Genomic DNA, 15,196 nt, shown 5'->3' with positions numbered 1-15,196 from the left:
AAGCATTTAATATTGTAAAATTTTAAACCTTTAAACAGTAATAAATATTATTTGTAGAGAGGAGGTAAGAAAATATCCCATAAAGCACAGAAATTCAAAGTAAAAATTAAAAAAAAAAAAAAAAAAGGAATTTTCATTTCAATACTGTTTCAAAATTATTTAGGTGAAATATCTCTTCTAAAAAATGATTTATAGATCAAAATTAAAACCTGAATTGTTATATTAAATTAAACGACATTTAAATTAGAAGGTTATTTTCAGCTAAATAATTATGAAATAACCAAAAGATTTCCTACAAGCGCATATCAAGTATGAAATATTTTAACTCCCCCAACAAGGGATTTGAACTTTTCAGTTACCTGTTGAGTGGGTTGACACTTACTAACAATATTTTTTTTTTTAATATTAAACACAAAAGTATGTCTTTAAAATCCTACTATACCTTAGGGGCATTGGTAATGATTTTAAATTTCAGTAATTTTTTGAGTGAAATGTTTTACCAATTTTCACAGTTTGAAATAGGTCCTAAAATTTCAGAGGGAGAGGAGTGAAACCCTTTATCACATCCTTGCCCTTACTAACCCTTCCTGTATTTTTAGTATAAAATAGGTTTTATTATTTTGTTTGTAAAATAAAACGGTAGATGGCGACAAGGCTCTGGCATGGGATAGCTTCGCGTCCCTTGGGGCTAGAACAATCTGCTGTGGCATCCATCCGTGAAAACACACTCTTGTTGTCTTTATTTATAAAACCCTCACTAAATTCCACAGTAGTATTCACTTACTTGGTGATTGGTAATAGTCACATAAGAGTAAATCAGTGTTAGCTTAGTCATTCCTAAAATTAATTTTGTTGTTCTACATTGGGCTGCTACTTATTTGATCAAATAAAAAATAAACACTTATCTGTTAGCAGTGACTCACTATGAGGCTGTCGGTCCCGTTCTAAAACTGATCCCTTTGGAAAAATATCAGAAAATAAAACCAATGACTATTATGGTTCACATTAAGAGATCATAAACTGTAGGGCACAGAGGCAGTAATACAAATATGAAGGTATAATAGATATTATATAACATAAATGTTATTAGGTGGAAAAATTCAGCTTTATTAAAGAAATATTCTTCAGTATGATACAGCTTTATGTTACAAATTACCTTACACTTTGATATTTTTTATCTGAAGTTTCAAAATACTTTCATTTGTAATACAGTCACACTTTTACACAAAAAAATTACTAATATTTATCACAGGTAGATTTTTTTTAGTTACAAAAAGTTATTAGAATTAAAAATCATTAAAAACACTTTCTCCTCAACCAATACTGTATATACACAAATCCCTGATTATTTTGTGTGGTTTTCATCATTTGAGGTACCTGAAACAAATCGAACCTGAGATTAGAAATACCATACCATCAAGTTTTAACCCATTTTCTACCAATAACCTATCACTTAACATTTGACTCGTTTAGATTACACAGGTACTATAAGATATTGTAACCTCATAAGAAAAGTAATACACCTCCAAAATTCAGTATTTGACCAAAATCAGCTTTAAAATACTACAAAACTTATATTGAAATAGTATGAAGCCTGTTTAAAATTTCAGTAAGTATTTATAGGAGAGTAAATACTTAGTTGAACTTAAAAAGAAGCTTTATATTATTTAATAATATCCAATTATTTTTAAAATTTAATATTAATGTATAATTATATAAGCTCTAAAAGCACAAGATAAATTAAATTAAAAAAATTCTAAACTTTTAATAATATAATAAATAAATGATTATTTATTTTATTTTTTAAAATAAGATGATAGAGAAAAAAATGTCTCTTTTAAAATGTCCTTCTATTATCAAAAATATGTTTATATATATATATATTAGAAACAAAGATTTTCCCAGTTTTTAAAAACCAGTATGAGCATGAAATAAACTTAGGTATTTAAAACAAACTAGTATTAAAAATAAAATAAATGATACATATGAACTAAACATGGTCTGAAAACACAAGAGTAAATTAAAGTAAATAATTTTTAAAGATGTTATCCTCAGATCATATTTATTTTTTCTCAATTATAGTCTAATAACAATTATTTCTAATAATTCCTCCCCAGGAAATTACTCTTAAATTCAAATTTATTTTAATTAAAACAAAAAAAATTTATTGTAATTCTTTTCTAACAAAAAATTACAGTAAATGCATTTATCTCCAAATACCAAAAGATAAAGGGGTCAAATTGTATTTAATTGCTTAAAAGAGCTTACTAGGCTTATTAAATTAAAGTAAATAATTAAATGAGAATCTAGTCTCTATTTCTAATGTAATCTTCATGTTACCTTAACTTTACAAGGAGGAAAGATGATTCAAAGCTGGATTAAAAAAAAACAAAAAACATCTGATATAACTTCCAAATTAACCTACTTTGCAGCCCAGTCAGTACGACCATGCAGTCTCGATGACCTTCCTGACATGTTCAAGCTGTTAGCCGATGCATAAAGTTTAGCACTAGGGTAAAAATCTTGTCTAGTTGAAAGAGGTTTTTTTTGATTCTGCTCACTGAAATATATATTTAAAAAACTGTTAATATATACTCATTAAACTCATTTTTAAAAATAATAGTATTTATAGGATTTTAAGTGACCTATTAACTAAGTTGGTCGATTGCCCAACAATATATCGAGAGGTTGCTAAGTAATGCTGCTTTGCACTGACTCTCTTTTTTTGATTTTCTTCAAACCATCCATGGTTTTCTTTCAAATCAGATACAATTTTTGGCCTATAATTAAACAAAAAAAAAACATTATAACTTAATTTATCAGCAGAAAAAAAAAGTGAATCAAATTTAAATATAATTTGAATATAGAGATAATTTTTTGTGTTTATATATTTCAAAAGTAACATAACAAATAAATAAAGTATTCTATTACTATGAGCAGACATTCCTTTCATAAATTACCTTCAACATTTGTTCTGAATTTATTAAAATTTTGTTTTAGATTTAAGTTTTAAGGCTGAGCTTCCATGAGGATTATCATGTTAATGTAATCTTAATAATGCTAATGTAATCCTTGGAACCAAATCCTGATTTATAAATATTCATGATACATATTTCATTCATTGTACATATGGGCCAAATAGGCAAATAATTGAAGCACAGAAAAATTTGAAGGGTATGAAAAATATATTATATAACATATGGTAATGATTTGATTTACTTTGTCATCAATAAATGTCAAATCATAAATTTAAAGCACAGCAGAAACACATGTAACATCCCAGCTCTTATAATAAAGTACTTCATGGACAGTGTTAAAGGCAAATGTTATTTTATCCTACCTATTGCAGTGTGCTTTAGAATATTAGAACCGAAAACTGTAGAAATATATTCAAAATTTGATTAATAATATGCAGTATACTATACTACCCAATGAATTTTCTTTGAGTATAGTAATTTTGGGGAAAAAAAAACTTGTAATTTTTAGACAAATATAATTTTTCTACAATTGTAAAAAAATTACTACTAACTGAAACAGCACTATATTTCATATCAATTTCAAGGTCTCTCTATATTCCGATCCTAAAATTATTTCTATGCTGAGAGTTGAAGTTAAGGAGCAGAATAGAAACAGATTTTTTTGAAATATTTGGGTGAAAAGGTAACCAAACAATTTAGAGCTTTTTTACTGATCAAAAGAAACAATTTTGCATAAGATGCTTTAGGTTTATTCCCTTTTACTTAAGTAGAATGTAACTAAACCATTAATTTAGTATAGCATAGATTAAAACCCAATTTTGTTGAAATCAAATAAAAATTATCAAAACCTATAAATGATTTTATGTCAATCCTTCTCATTTGAAGTATATTAATCACTATTGGTATTTTTTCGAAAGTTAATGTCAAATAATAATAATAGTCATAGATCAAATCATTTAAAACATCACTGAAGATAAATGTTATATTTTTATATCATTAAAATTGTATTAATTATTTTATTTATTTATACTATAATAATAATGATAATAAATTATAATAATTTACACTTATACTTTATTTATTTATTTAACCCGGTATTGGTTGGAGCATGAGCATTTTGCACATGCTTGGAGAAAATATTCTAATTTTTTTCATATTACTATTTTTTCTATTTGTGTTTTCTTGATCTATAAAAAAGGGATATAATTTCTGAGTAAAAATATTGGCTTTCTTTGTATTTATGAGTACCAAAAACCAGGGATATGAGCATATAGCTCATGGCGGAATGATAAAGACAGTTTTTTTAAAACATTTTTTTGTTATAATGTTAACTATTTTAATGGTAACATTCATTTCTTTAATTGTTAAAAATACTATTTTTTTTTTTTTTAATGGCATCAATTCTATGATTTATGTAAAACTCTCTTTTGTTTATTCCTGTTCAGAATATAAATTTTTATCTAGTAATTAGACTATCCTAAACCATTTTTGGCCTTATTATTTGGTGCATCCCCTTTAGTACTTGAGTACAGTAGAGAGAGAGAGAGAGAGAGAAATACTTTATTCATCTATACTGCCCAAATACATCAGGTTGCTACATACACAGCATACTTATCAATCCGTAATCGGACATATATAAATTACATATAATTACAATTGCCAATAAAAAATGTAAGCACAATGCTCACCCGCAACCAACAGTGCCTCACAAAAGGTTTCAACCAGTGCCGGGTTAAAAATTCTGGTGTGATGAACGTTTAACTTGGTTTAAGTAGTGAAAGATTTTTATTAATTCCTTTTAACTAACTACCAGTATTATTAGTCATAAGTAAAATTGTTGTATAATTACAATTATTAGTAATAGTATCAATTATTAATTCTTTGTAACAATTAAAAGTAACTAACTATATTGAGTTATGAATGAGCAAACATTCTGCTTCATGCAGAGAAAAAAAAATTATAATAAAATTAATAATCAATTTAGCTTGTATATTTTAAAAATATTAAACAAAATTAAAAAAAAAAAAAAATTCAAGAATTTAAATAATACGTCTGCTAATAACTGAAACGATAAAGGCAACAAAACAAAGAATAAATTGAAATATTATATGATATTTGAAAAATTTATAATTTTACTAAGCACATTGCAATTTGGGAGAAATAAATATTACGTCTGTATAGCTTTAAGACATTAATTTCATCAATGTCTATTACACTCTGCAATATTAATTACACATAAAACAAAAACAAAAAAAGTTTTATTTGTAATAAAAATCACAAAATCAAACAAATAACAAATATATATTTAAAATGGAAATCATGTCTTTTTACCCCAAAAGCTCGCTAAAATCTCTCTCAGCAAGAGCTGCTTGTGGAGGAACATACGCTACAGGTCTTGCTGAAAGGTTTTGATGGAAATGATTCCTAGATGATAACCTTTCCAACGATGATAATCTATCATCTAGAATTACTCCGCTCAGCCTTTGGCCAACTTGGAAGTAAGGCTGTCTGAAATAAGAATAAATTCTTTGAATGAAAAACACAGGGCAGTTGATCAAATCTAAAAAAAAAAAAAATTTACCTTAGGCAATGCTGAGCGGTTGGTCTTTTTGAAGGGTTCCAATGAAGCATAGCTTCCATAAGAGTTATACCATCTTGCGATGCATTAGTAATTAACGTCGAAAGAGGTGTTCTTTTAAATTGAGGAAACTTAAAATTCATGTTAGCAGCAAGCTGATGTCCTTCATACCACTCTCTCTAAAAAATCATTAAAAATAACATCTAACACTTTACACTCCATTGATGCTAATAAAGTAATAAATGAAATATGAACTTTAAATCGTCTATGGCTGCTGCTGTGATACTAATATTTTGTAAAGATAAATATGTGTATCACTTTTATATATATTTATCTTTACTGTGTTAACAATACATTTAAAATACTGTAAGCCCTAGTAAAGTAAAGATAAAAGGTGATAATTAAAAACAAAATTGTGAAATAAGTAATGTAGAAGATGAACTTCATTTAATATAAGCTGATAATACTGAAAATAAACTCAGGAACAGATATAAGAACAGATGTGACATAATAAAATTTAAAAAATAATAATTATTCAAATTATTGAATGTGATTTAAAGGTGAAGAAGTTGCATCTGTAGATAGTAATACATTGATTAGTAATACAAAAAGAACAATTCATTAAAAACTAAAAAAAAAAAAAAATCCAAAATTGGAGACAACCCAATATGAAAGAATTATACTTAAACTAATCAAGTATATTACCTTATCTGGTGTACCAAGGACTGAACATATTTTGAAGATCTGGTCAATCTCTGAATTGCCAGGAAAAAGAGGGCGGAAAGTGTACAGCTCAGCCATGATACAACCGACTGCCCAGATATCGATGGGACAGGAATATGTTGTCGAGTGGAGGAGGACTTCAGGAGCTCTGTACCACCTATTGACATAAGAGAAGATGAATATTAATATGAAAGTGTGAAGACATGTAGGAAGGAGGTAAAATGAAATAGATATAAAAAGAAATGATCTGAGATTTGAGCATCATCAAATATTGTACTATAGATAGTAATAATGTGTTTAAGTTCAAAATTATGTATTGATAGTTCTCATGAATAACTAGTCAAGACAAAAATTGTAACTTTCAGGGTAGCTATTTTTTTTTTTAATTTTTGAAAATTAGATTAAATCTGTAATAGTAAATTTTAGAAATTCAAAAATAAATTGCAGAAGTTAGAAAAAAAAAACTATAATCTTTGTCATAGGCTTAGATAACCAATTATTTACTAGTAGTACAGATATATATCTGTTTAATTGTTTACTAATAAATAATACAAATCTCAAATTAAAAAATGAATTAATATGCATATTAATAATTATAAATAAAATAATTCATGTTAGCTCAAACCATTTCAAGTACAGGGTACAACTGAGACTGATTGAATGAGAAGAGGTGTTATAGTAAGTTGTTTTGGCTAATTTATTTTTGAAATGAAATGAACTGGCTCCTTGACATTTTTTGTGTTTTTGCTGGAAATATAGACCATACAAGAAAGTGCATTGAAAATAACCATAAATTTGGACAACTATAATTTAATAAAAAACAATATGTATGAATTTATTTTCATGAATCAATTTACACCCTTTTTCACTTCATTATTCTTTTAACATTTGAATGTTTTGGGCTCCTCTGCCCCATTATCCAGTTCTAGTTGTAGAGAAGAAACTAAAAATATTTCCAATCAACAGTTTACAATTAACGTATAGTTACAATCCACAAACTTTATATGGTACCTAAATAAAACATTTTCTTTAAACACATTTACATAGGAAATTTCAATATTTAAAAATGTACACATCATTTCACTAATTTATGACCATTTGCAAATCTAAAATATTTCTTGAGATTGAGCCAAAATATCTTAGTAATTGTTATTATTTTTTCCTTACCTTACTATTTGTGGACATGTGTCATTTTAAATTAAATATAATTTTTATAATGAATATAAGTCCTAACTTTTTTATTAACAAGCTTATTTTTTTATCTTTCATTACTGTTGTTTTCAAACAATGCTTGTTATATATATATATATATATATATATATATATTTTTTTTTTTTACATGAGAAAAGTATTTTTTAAGGCAGCACTAGCATTATAAATCAATTTTTCAATTTCAAGCCTTAACCCTGGCAAAAACAAACAAGACATGGGAATTAGCAGAATACAAATAAAAATATTAAGCTAAACGTCAGCACACATTCAAACAGAAAATATGGTTTCCATTTTTTACCATCAATGGTCAATCTATCACAATCATTGTATAATTATGTGATGATTTTGAAGCTTTTTTAGTTTACGAATCAATAAATATATTATTATTTTTTTTGTTTTTTCATATAAGTGATGTGCTCAGTTATAAAAAAATATTCCCAAAAACATGAAATTTGTTTGGTACAAAACTCTTAAATAAAATGTAAATTACAAATAAAAGATACATATATATTGTATCTAATAAGTTCTTAAGAGAAAAAGTTTTCATAAATAGAGTGGTACAGTGTTTGTTACAATTGAAGGCACAGAAAATAGCATAAAGTAACTTGGCTTTATAGGGATTATACCTATTTTAATTATTTCAATTAATTTGCTTGCAAAAAAAGTATATACTATTGGGTTAATGATAAAAGTAATCAACTTAGGTTGAAAATAGCACATTTTTATCACTTGCTTGACAATATACATTTATTTATTTATCTTTGCAATTTTACTAAGAGAATTTAATATAAAAGTAATCAAACACATCTCATAATAAATTACTAAGAGAAATAACAATGATACATTTTTAAGTTAACCCACTAAATTAATTGTAATAAAACAAGAATCAAATAAAGATGCAGAAATGAAATAAAATATTGAATTAATGTTCCAGATGGGACAATTCAATTAACGATATGATCCATGGATAAAGTGTTCATTTAATAATGAACCATTAGAAAGATTAATGGTTAATAACCATTAATAAGTGCATGTAAGTAAAAACAAATGAGCAATTAAACTAGAGACTAGACTTTTTTGTTCTTTCCATATTTAGATCCATACCTGTCGAATACAAAATTGATTTTCAGCAGATTAACCATCAGTAATATTAATTAACAAATGACAGTAGCAATATGAAGAATAGCTTCATTTGATTGTGACCACAAAAAAATTGTGCTCATTTTATGTGAATTAGTTTAGCTATCACTGTAAATTGCAATGTAGTGCAAATGTTCAACTTAATTTCTTTTTTTTAAATTTATTTATTTATATTCACAACTCGTAAATTTAATGTTAGTGATCCAATGGCATGATACAGATATATTGAAAATTTATCCACTGATAGAACTCCAATAACATTTCTAGAAGTCATTTTTTTTTCAGGTAATGAAGGAGAAGCCAGGTGAGAAACAAATGAATTTGGGAGGTTGAGAAGTTTTATCATGGAAGAATTGTTATCTGGTTCTGGCCAAATCAGCAACAAATGGAACATTCAAGTCCTGATGGATGATTTCATTTGACAAAGGAGCATTTCGGACTGCAAGGATTAGATACGAGAGGAATTCGATGATTTAGTGGAGCCCCAAAGCTCAACTCCATATTGTAGTCATATAAATGAGTGTAGTCCTAGGTATTATTAAAGGATAGTGAGCGGCAGGAAGTCATGGATTTATGACAAAGGGTAAATGTGCTTTGGTGAAATGTATTTAAATTCCTCTAGTTCTGAAACTATTCTTCAAGGGTGGTGATGTGGGATTGGAGTGTTTGGGATAAAATGGAAAGTATCTTTTTAGTAATTTGAGATTTTATCTGAAAAATGAGAGCATGGGATATAGTCTTATGCTTAGTGGCTAGCATTTTTTATTTATATATGGGGTTTATATCCATTCTCCTATTAAACATTAGTCTCAGATTTTGTACTCTGTCTGCAGGATTGATGAATTAGAGGGTAAGTTTCATATCTGAATATTAAAGTAATGTGTTGATACTTTTAAAAATGGTTAAACAAAATTATTTATAATTACTAAAAAATTATGTTTATTGAAATTGACTTCAATTAATTAATTGTTATTTAAAAAATGATCCAATATAATAATCCAATTAATAGATTATTTTACTGTATAAGATTAATTAATTAATCAAAAACTGATTAATAATCTGTTATTAATTAAATTTGAAAGCAATTGCTTATTATTAGGTTCAATACCATAACTCTTCTTGTTTTCAAATCACACCATTGCGGTTTCATATGTAGCAACATTGTTGACTTGAAAGTTTATATTTGATTTGAAAATATCATACAGAAAAAGGAAGTTAAAAAATATATTGAAATTAAACTCAACATCAGCTATCTGGTAAATAGTCACAAAATGCATAACTGTTATACTCTGAAACTGAATATAATTATTTATTGATCGATTTACTATACATTTAATTTCATAAAAATAAAACATAGATAGGTAAAAGGATATAAGAAAAATTAAAGAAAATAATTTAAAAAAAAATTAACAATAGTTTATTTTAAGCTAGAGTTTTTTTAGTATCACAAGGTGCAAAATAACAATAATAAAAAGAAGTTAAAATCCAGGATCCCAGTCAATGTTTTGTGGAACCTTTTTTATTTTATAGCAGATTAGAGTATCACCAGGTTGGACATGGATAGAAGTGTCAGAAAGCCTAATACCACATTCCATATCCTTTTTAATGGACTCAACTTCATCTTTAAAATGTTTTAATGAAGTCACTGCTCCTTGGAATAAAGTTTCTCCAGAACGCACTAGTTTGAAAAGTGCAGATTTAGACAATTTGCCTTTTATGCATCTAGATCCAGCAACAGGAACTTTTGATTTTCCTTCACTGATAAGAAATTCTTGTAAAACATTGGCTACACCAACTTCTTCTTCTTCATCTAACAATGGAAGTAATTTTCCCATTTCAGATTTAAGATCATCTATCAATTTATAGATAACATTGAAATTTTTTACTACGACTTTTTGAGATTTAATTTCTTCTTTGGTATCTGGTAAAATACCAGTATTAAATGTATATATAATACCATTAAATGTGTTGGCCAATATTATGTCATTCTTGGTAACTGGGCCAACTCCATAATGAACTACATCCAATTTACACTTGGGATTTCCATAAGTTTCAAGGACATCTAATATTGCTTCAACTGAACCATCAACATCACCTTTGATAACTACGCTAAGCTTTGGCCCTGTATCAGTATTGATGTACTCTTTTTCCCTAGGACCTTTCCTTCTCAATTTGAAATAACCTAATTTCCTTTTTTCTTCAAGTTGCTTTCGATACTGTTCGTAATGTTCTTCCATCTTTTTATCTATAACTACCTGATCTTCTTTCATTTTACCATGAAGTTCTTGCTTCTTTCTCCAATCAATGATTTCGGCTGCTTTTTTTTCAGATGGAACTTGAATAGTTACGTCACCAGCCGATGGTAATTCTTTCCACCCTAAAACCTGAATAGGAGTAGAAGGGCTTGCTTCTTGTATGGTTTCACCATTATCATTAAACATAACCCTCACTCTACACCATGATGTGCCAGCAACCAGAATGGCACCTTTCTTTAATGTGCCACATTGAACTAATAGAGTACTGAGTTTGCCACGGTAAGGGTCTGTTGTGCTTTCTATAACAACTCCTTCTACAGGACCGCTGTAATCAGATTTTAGGTCCATAATTTCTGCTTGTAGTGAAATAGCATCCATTAACAGCTCTATATTGGTTCCTTTAAGGGCTGAAATCGCAACAGCCTGAACATCACCACCATAATCTTCAACTTGTAACCCGTGCTGTAACAGCATTTTTTTTGTTTGATCAATATTGGCTTTTGGTTTATCAATTTTATTTATAGCTACAATGATTGGGACTTTAGCTTGTTTGGCCATGCTTATAGACTCAATGGTCTGCTCCATTACACCATCATCAGCTGCAACAACTAGCACTACTATGTCAGTACATTGTGCACCTCTGTTTCGCATCGAACAAAAGGCAGCATGACCTGGTGTATCAAGGAATGTAATTCTATCCTTATTGTTGACAGAAACAGAAAAAGCACCTATATGCTGAGTAATTCCACCAAATTCAGATTCTACAATAGCAGAATTTCTCAAAGTGTCTAATAAAGTAGTTTTACCATGGTCAACATGACCCATAATTGTCACAACTGCGGGTCGAGGTTGTGGATCTTTGTATTCTGAAGGATCCCTACGAACTAAATCTTTTATTTCCTCTTCTTTTTTAACTTCAAATTTATTGACAATTCTAAATCTCTTACCAGCCTTTTTAATAACATCTTCAATCACTTTCCAGTTATCAATAACTTGATGACCTTTCCTATAGTTGGCGGAATTGTCAACAAATTCCATAACATCCAAAACATAATTAACATCCTTTCCAAGAGTAGAAGCAAGATCATTCATGGTCATATTCTTCCATACTTCAACAACCTCTTTTTGTTTAAACTTAGAAGGTTGTAATCCTGGGTATTTCGGTTTGTCAGCTTGATCCTCTGTTTTCTTTTTGAGCAAAATACCAGAAATATAGAATGTTCTGTGAACTGACCAAGTAGCAGGTTGATTAAGTTCAAGTATCAGGCCATAACATACTTTGTGAATTCTGGAAAAGTGGTACAATCTTCTCAATGAAGCCATTTGATAACAATATCTCGATCAAGTCGTTCAACTGTCAGTTGATTAATTTTATATCCTTCGGGCACATTATTGTTTTGGGATAAATTAATATTTTCACAGATTAATAATTATTAATAATAATACTGATCACTGTTAGTCCCATGATCACTGCAATGACCAGGGAGGTTACACAGAAGGTAAAACCGGGTTTACTATCAGTGCTTATTGTATTGGAATACGAAAGAACAATCGAATTCTCATTTCATAATTCATTTTTCGAACTAAAAAAATAAAAATATGCAAATTAATTGCTTTTTAATGAATGAAAAAATATTTTAAAAATCTAAGCAGCGATTAACAGCTTGTTCATTTTATAATAAAATTGGATTAATTGACAAAATAACGTAAATATTTGAGTATTTGTTTAAAATTTAAAGAAAAACACCACACCGAACTAGTCAAAGACAAGAACTAGAGTAGGTATCGATTACTGACAGGTAGTAACTACGCAGGTGAGGATGGGCGGTCCTCGCCAGAGGGTGCTTGGTAACGGGTTGGGCGGTTATTTCAAAATTATCGGTTATTTGTCAGAATATAAAATATAAAATATAAAAGAATTTGTAAGTTTTTTCCTTACAACTATTGGTAATGGTAACTGGTGGGGGGAACTAGTTCGGCAAGTGGACCTAGTGGTCCTTTTTGAAGTTGCCGCCATGTACTAACCAAGGTGGGTGTCGAGATGGGAGTGTCAAGGACCGCCGAGGAATAAATATTAACTGCCTCAGAAGGGAATCGAACCCACAACGTTTCGAACCAAAAATAATCAACCATCAACAAAATGATATAAACCAGCAGTTATGGACGGATAAGACATATGGGACCCCATACCTATAGTAGGGGTGAATCTATTATTGTATTCAGAGATAAAAATAAAAATAAAAAAAATCACAGTTAGTTATTGTAAAGAAAAATAATACCGAGAAAATTATCTATGGTCAAGTGGTATTTGAACCCGGACATTTTAGGTATTAACCTTCCTTAATATATATGAAATGTGTAATATTAAAGAATTCCAAAAATTCAAATTTTCATTTCCTATAAAACACACCTAAGCCATTTCAAGGTTTGATGTTAAATTCTATTTTTTTATAAAGATTTATAATTTGAAAATAAAATTTACGGGAGGAGCCGTGTTTGAAATAAATATAAGTGGAGAAAACAAAACCTTTGCACGTCCATTAGCGAAAAAAAATGGAATTTGATAAAATTGATACTGTACCATTCTCACCGCAAATCTCAATCACTTGAAATCAACTTTGATGAAATTGATAGCAACCTGTGCAAAAATTTCCTGAAAAGGTAATCATTATCGGATTGACGGAAATATCTATGAAAGTTGAAAAAGGATTTGACAACAAGAGGCCTACAACGCGAGTAGTTCGAAGGTTCGATTCAGAAATATTTCTTTCACTCCCTATATCAATAATTCTTCAACTTTTCTCCAAACATTAATGATAAATTAATAACCTTATTATTAACAACTATTTATTTAATGAAATTCATCATTCTCCCCTTCACTAAACGATCTAAAAGTCAGAATGAATTTTTTCTCAATTTCACTCTTTTCAAATAAGCAAAATTCATAAAATTCTGAGATTGTAAATTTTTATAATATAAATACAGAAAATAACTGTACAGTAGATTTAATATCTTTTTGATTTGGTACCAAGAAGACCTCCTTTTCGGTAATTTTGTTAAAAAACTGAAAAACGTAATTTCTCAATTTTCAAGAGGATTGTGAATCAATTTAATTTTTTCTAAATTAATGTTTTTAGGGAAAATTCTTGTAATGTTATTAACTTAGACAAAGGCTATAGAAATTTAAATAAAATAGAAGTATATCTAAGAAATTGGAGTAAAGGAAATTCCTGATTTTTATTTATTTTTTTTACGATAACCAATTACATTTTATTCAAGCAAAATTAAAACTCGACAGGATTTCATAAACAAAAAACTATTATGAAATATTATTTTTCATGCCTAGTCCTTGGTAGTGATTTGAGCGGACTAGCATTTCACTAAGGAATTATAACTAACGGATCTTCAAGGTTTTCCAGCCTACGAACTTGAGGCGGATTTCCTCTCACTTTTTGATACAGTCCTGTATCTGATTACAATCCATGACATGTAAATGATTCAGAGTGACTTAAGATATGTAACAATCGCTATTCGAATCTATAAATGAAAACAAATTAGTAAAATAGTCAGTTATGTCTTGAGTATCTATAATGCATATCACTAGAGACAGTATTGATTCGTATGGTGTAACAGTCAAGACAGTAGGGGAATTGAAGAAACAATCGACTCTGTAAAAGCTGTCGAAGGAAAAAGAAGGGATAATATATTTTCTAAAAAATATTTGTGTTTTCAAATAATAAAATCTGATAACATAGTTATTTTTAGGTTGTTTATGAGAAGAGTTAATTAAGGAAGTACACTCTTACCTGATAGGAAAATACTTCTATTGTTTGTTAATAATTTTCATATTTGCAGTAACATTAGTAAGATAAAGAATTTTAATTGAAATGTGGTCTAAAAATAGCTTTTTGTTGTTGATTTCAATCAATTCTTGGTCCAGTATTTAAAGACCCTGTATATGATTCTATAAATCATTAGATGAGAAGAAGGTTGGGTGAAGAACACGAATGAGTAAAAAGGTTTGTGTATAGACAAAAAGAACAATATTTATTAGATTTAAAAATAAAACTGAAAATTATTAGAAGAAAGCTGTATTTTATCCTGTTTTTTTTTTTTAAATTTTGGGAGATTTCCTTGGATCTCTATTAACTTTAACTGAATATTAATTTTTCCATTCAAACAAGAGTTTCTTGTTTCGTATTAGTACCAGTTAGGTAAGGATTTAAACTGTAGATTTCGAGTCATATATCGATTATTAAAATACTTGGGAGATTTGAACATTGAACAAAGTAATGGTAGCGCCCACTTCC

General features: G+C 28.3%; 2 protein-coding genes across 4 annotated transcripts in view; both read right to left on the bottom strand.

The window, feature by feature from the left end:
- Positions 1–1,093: 1,093 nt before the first annotated feature.
- The window catches only part of LOC106677695 (serine/threonine-protein kinase MAK), a 258,305-nt gene continuing 244,202 nt past the window's right edge, over positions 1,094–15,196 (bottom strand). For all 3 annotated transcript variants that reach the window (XM_014415770.3, XM_014415772.3, XM_014415771.3), the window contains 6 exons: positions 6,262–6,436; positions 5,560–5,735; positions 5,310–5,486; positions 2,646–2,780; positions 2,426–2,560; positions 1,094–1,377 (listed from right to left, as the gene is read on the bottom strand). In XM_014415770.3, coding sequence (XP_014271256.1) covers positions 1,365–1,377; positions 2,426–2,560; positions 2,646–2,780; positions 5,310–5,486; positions 5,560–5,735; positions 6,262–6,436 — 811 coding nt within the window. In that variant the 3' untranslated portion in view covers positions 1,094–1,364. The remainder of the gene's footprint in view (positions 1,378–2,425; positions 2,561–2,645; positions 2,781–5,309; positions 5,487–5,559; positions 5,736–6,261; positions 6,437–15,196) is intronic.
- On the bottom strand, positions 10,026–12,647 carry mIF2 (mitochondrial translation initiation factor 2). The gene has a single exon (XM_014415769.3). The coding sequence runs from the start codon at positions 12,207–12,209 to the stop codon at positions 10,110–10,112; it is 2,100 nt and encodes a 699-aa protein (XP_014271255.1). The 5' UTR covers positions 12,210–12,647; the 3' UTR covers positions 10,026–10,109.

Source organism: Halyomorpha halys, unplaced genomic scaffold (assembly GCF_000696795.3).
Source record: "Halyomorpha halys isolate HHAL.00 unplaced genomic scaffold, Hhal_1.1 Scaffold106.1, whole genome shotgun sequence".
NCBI lineage: Eukaryota > Metazoa > Arthropoda > Insecta > Hemiptera > Pentatomidae > Halyomorpha > Halyomorpha halys.
This window is presented reverse-complemented; position numbering and strand designations above follow the sequence as displayed.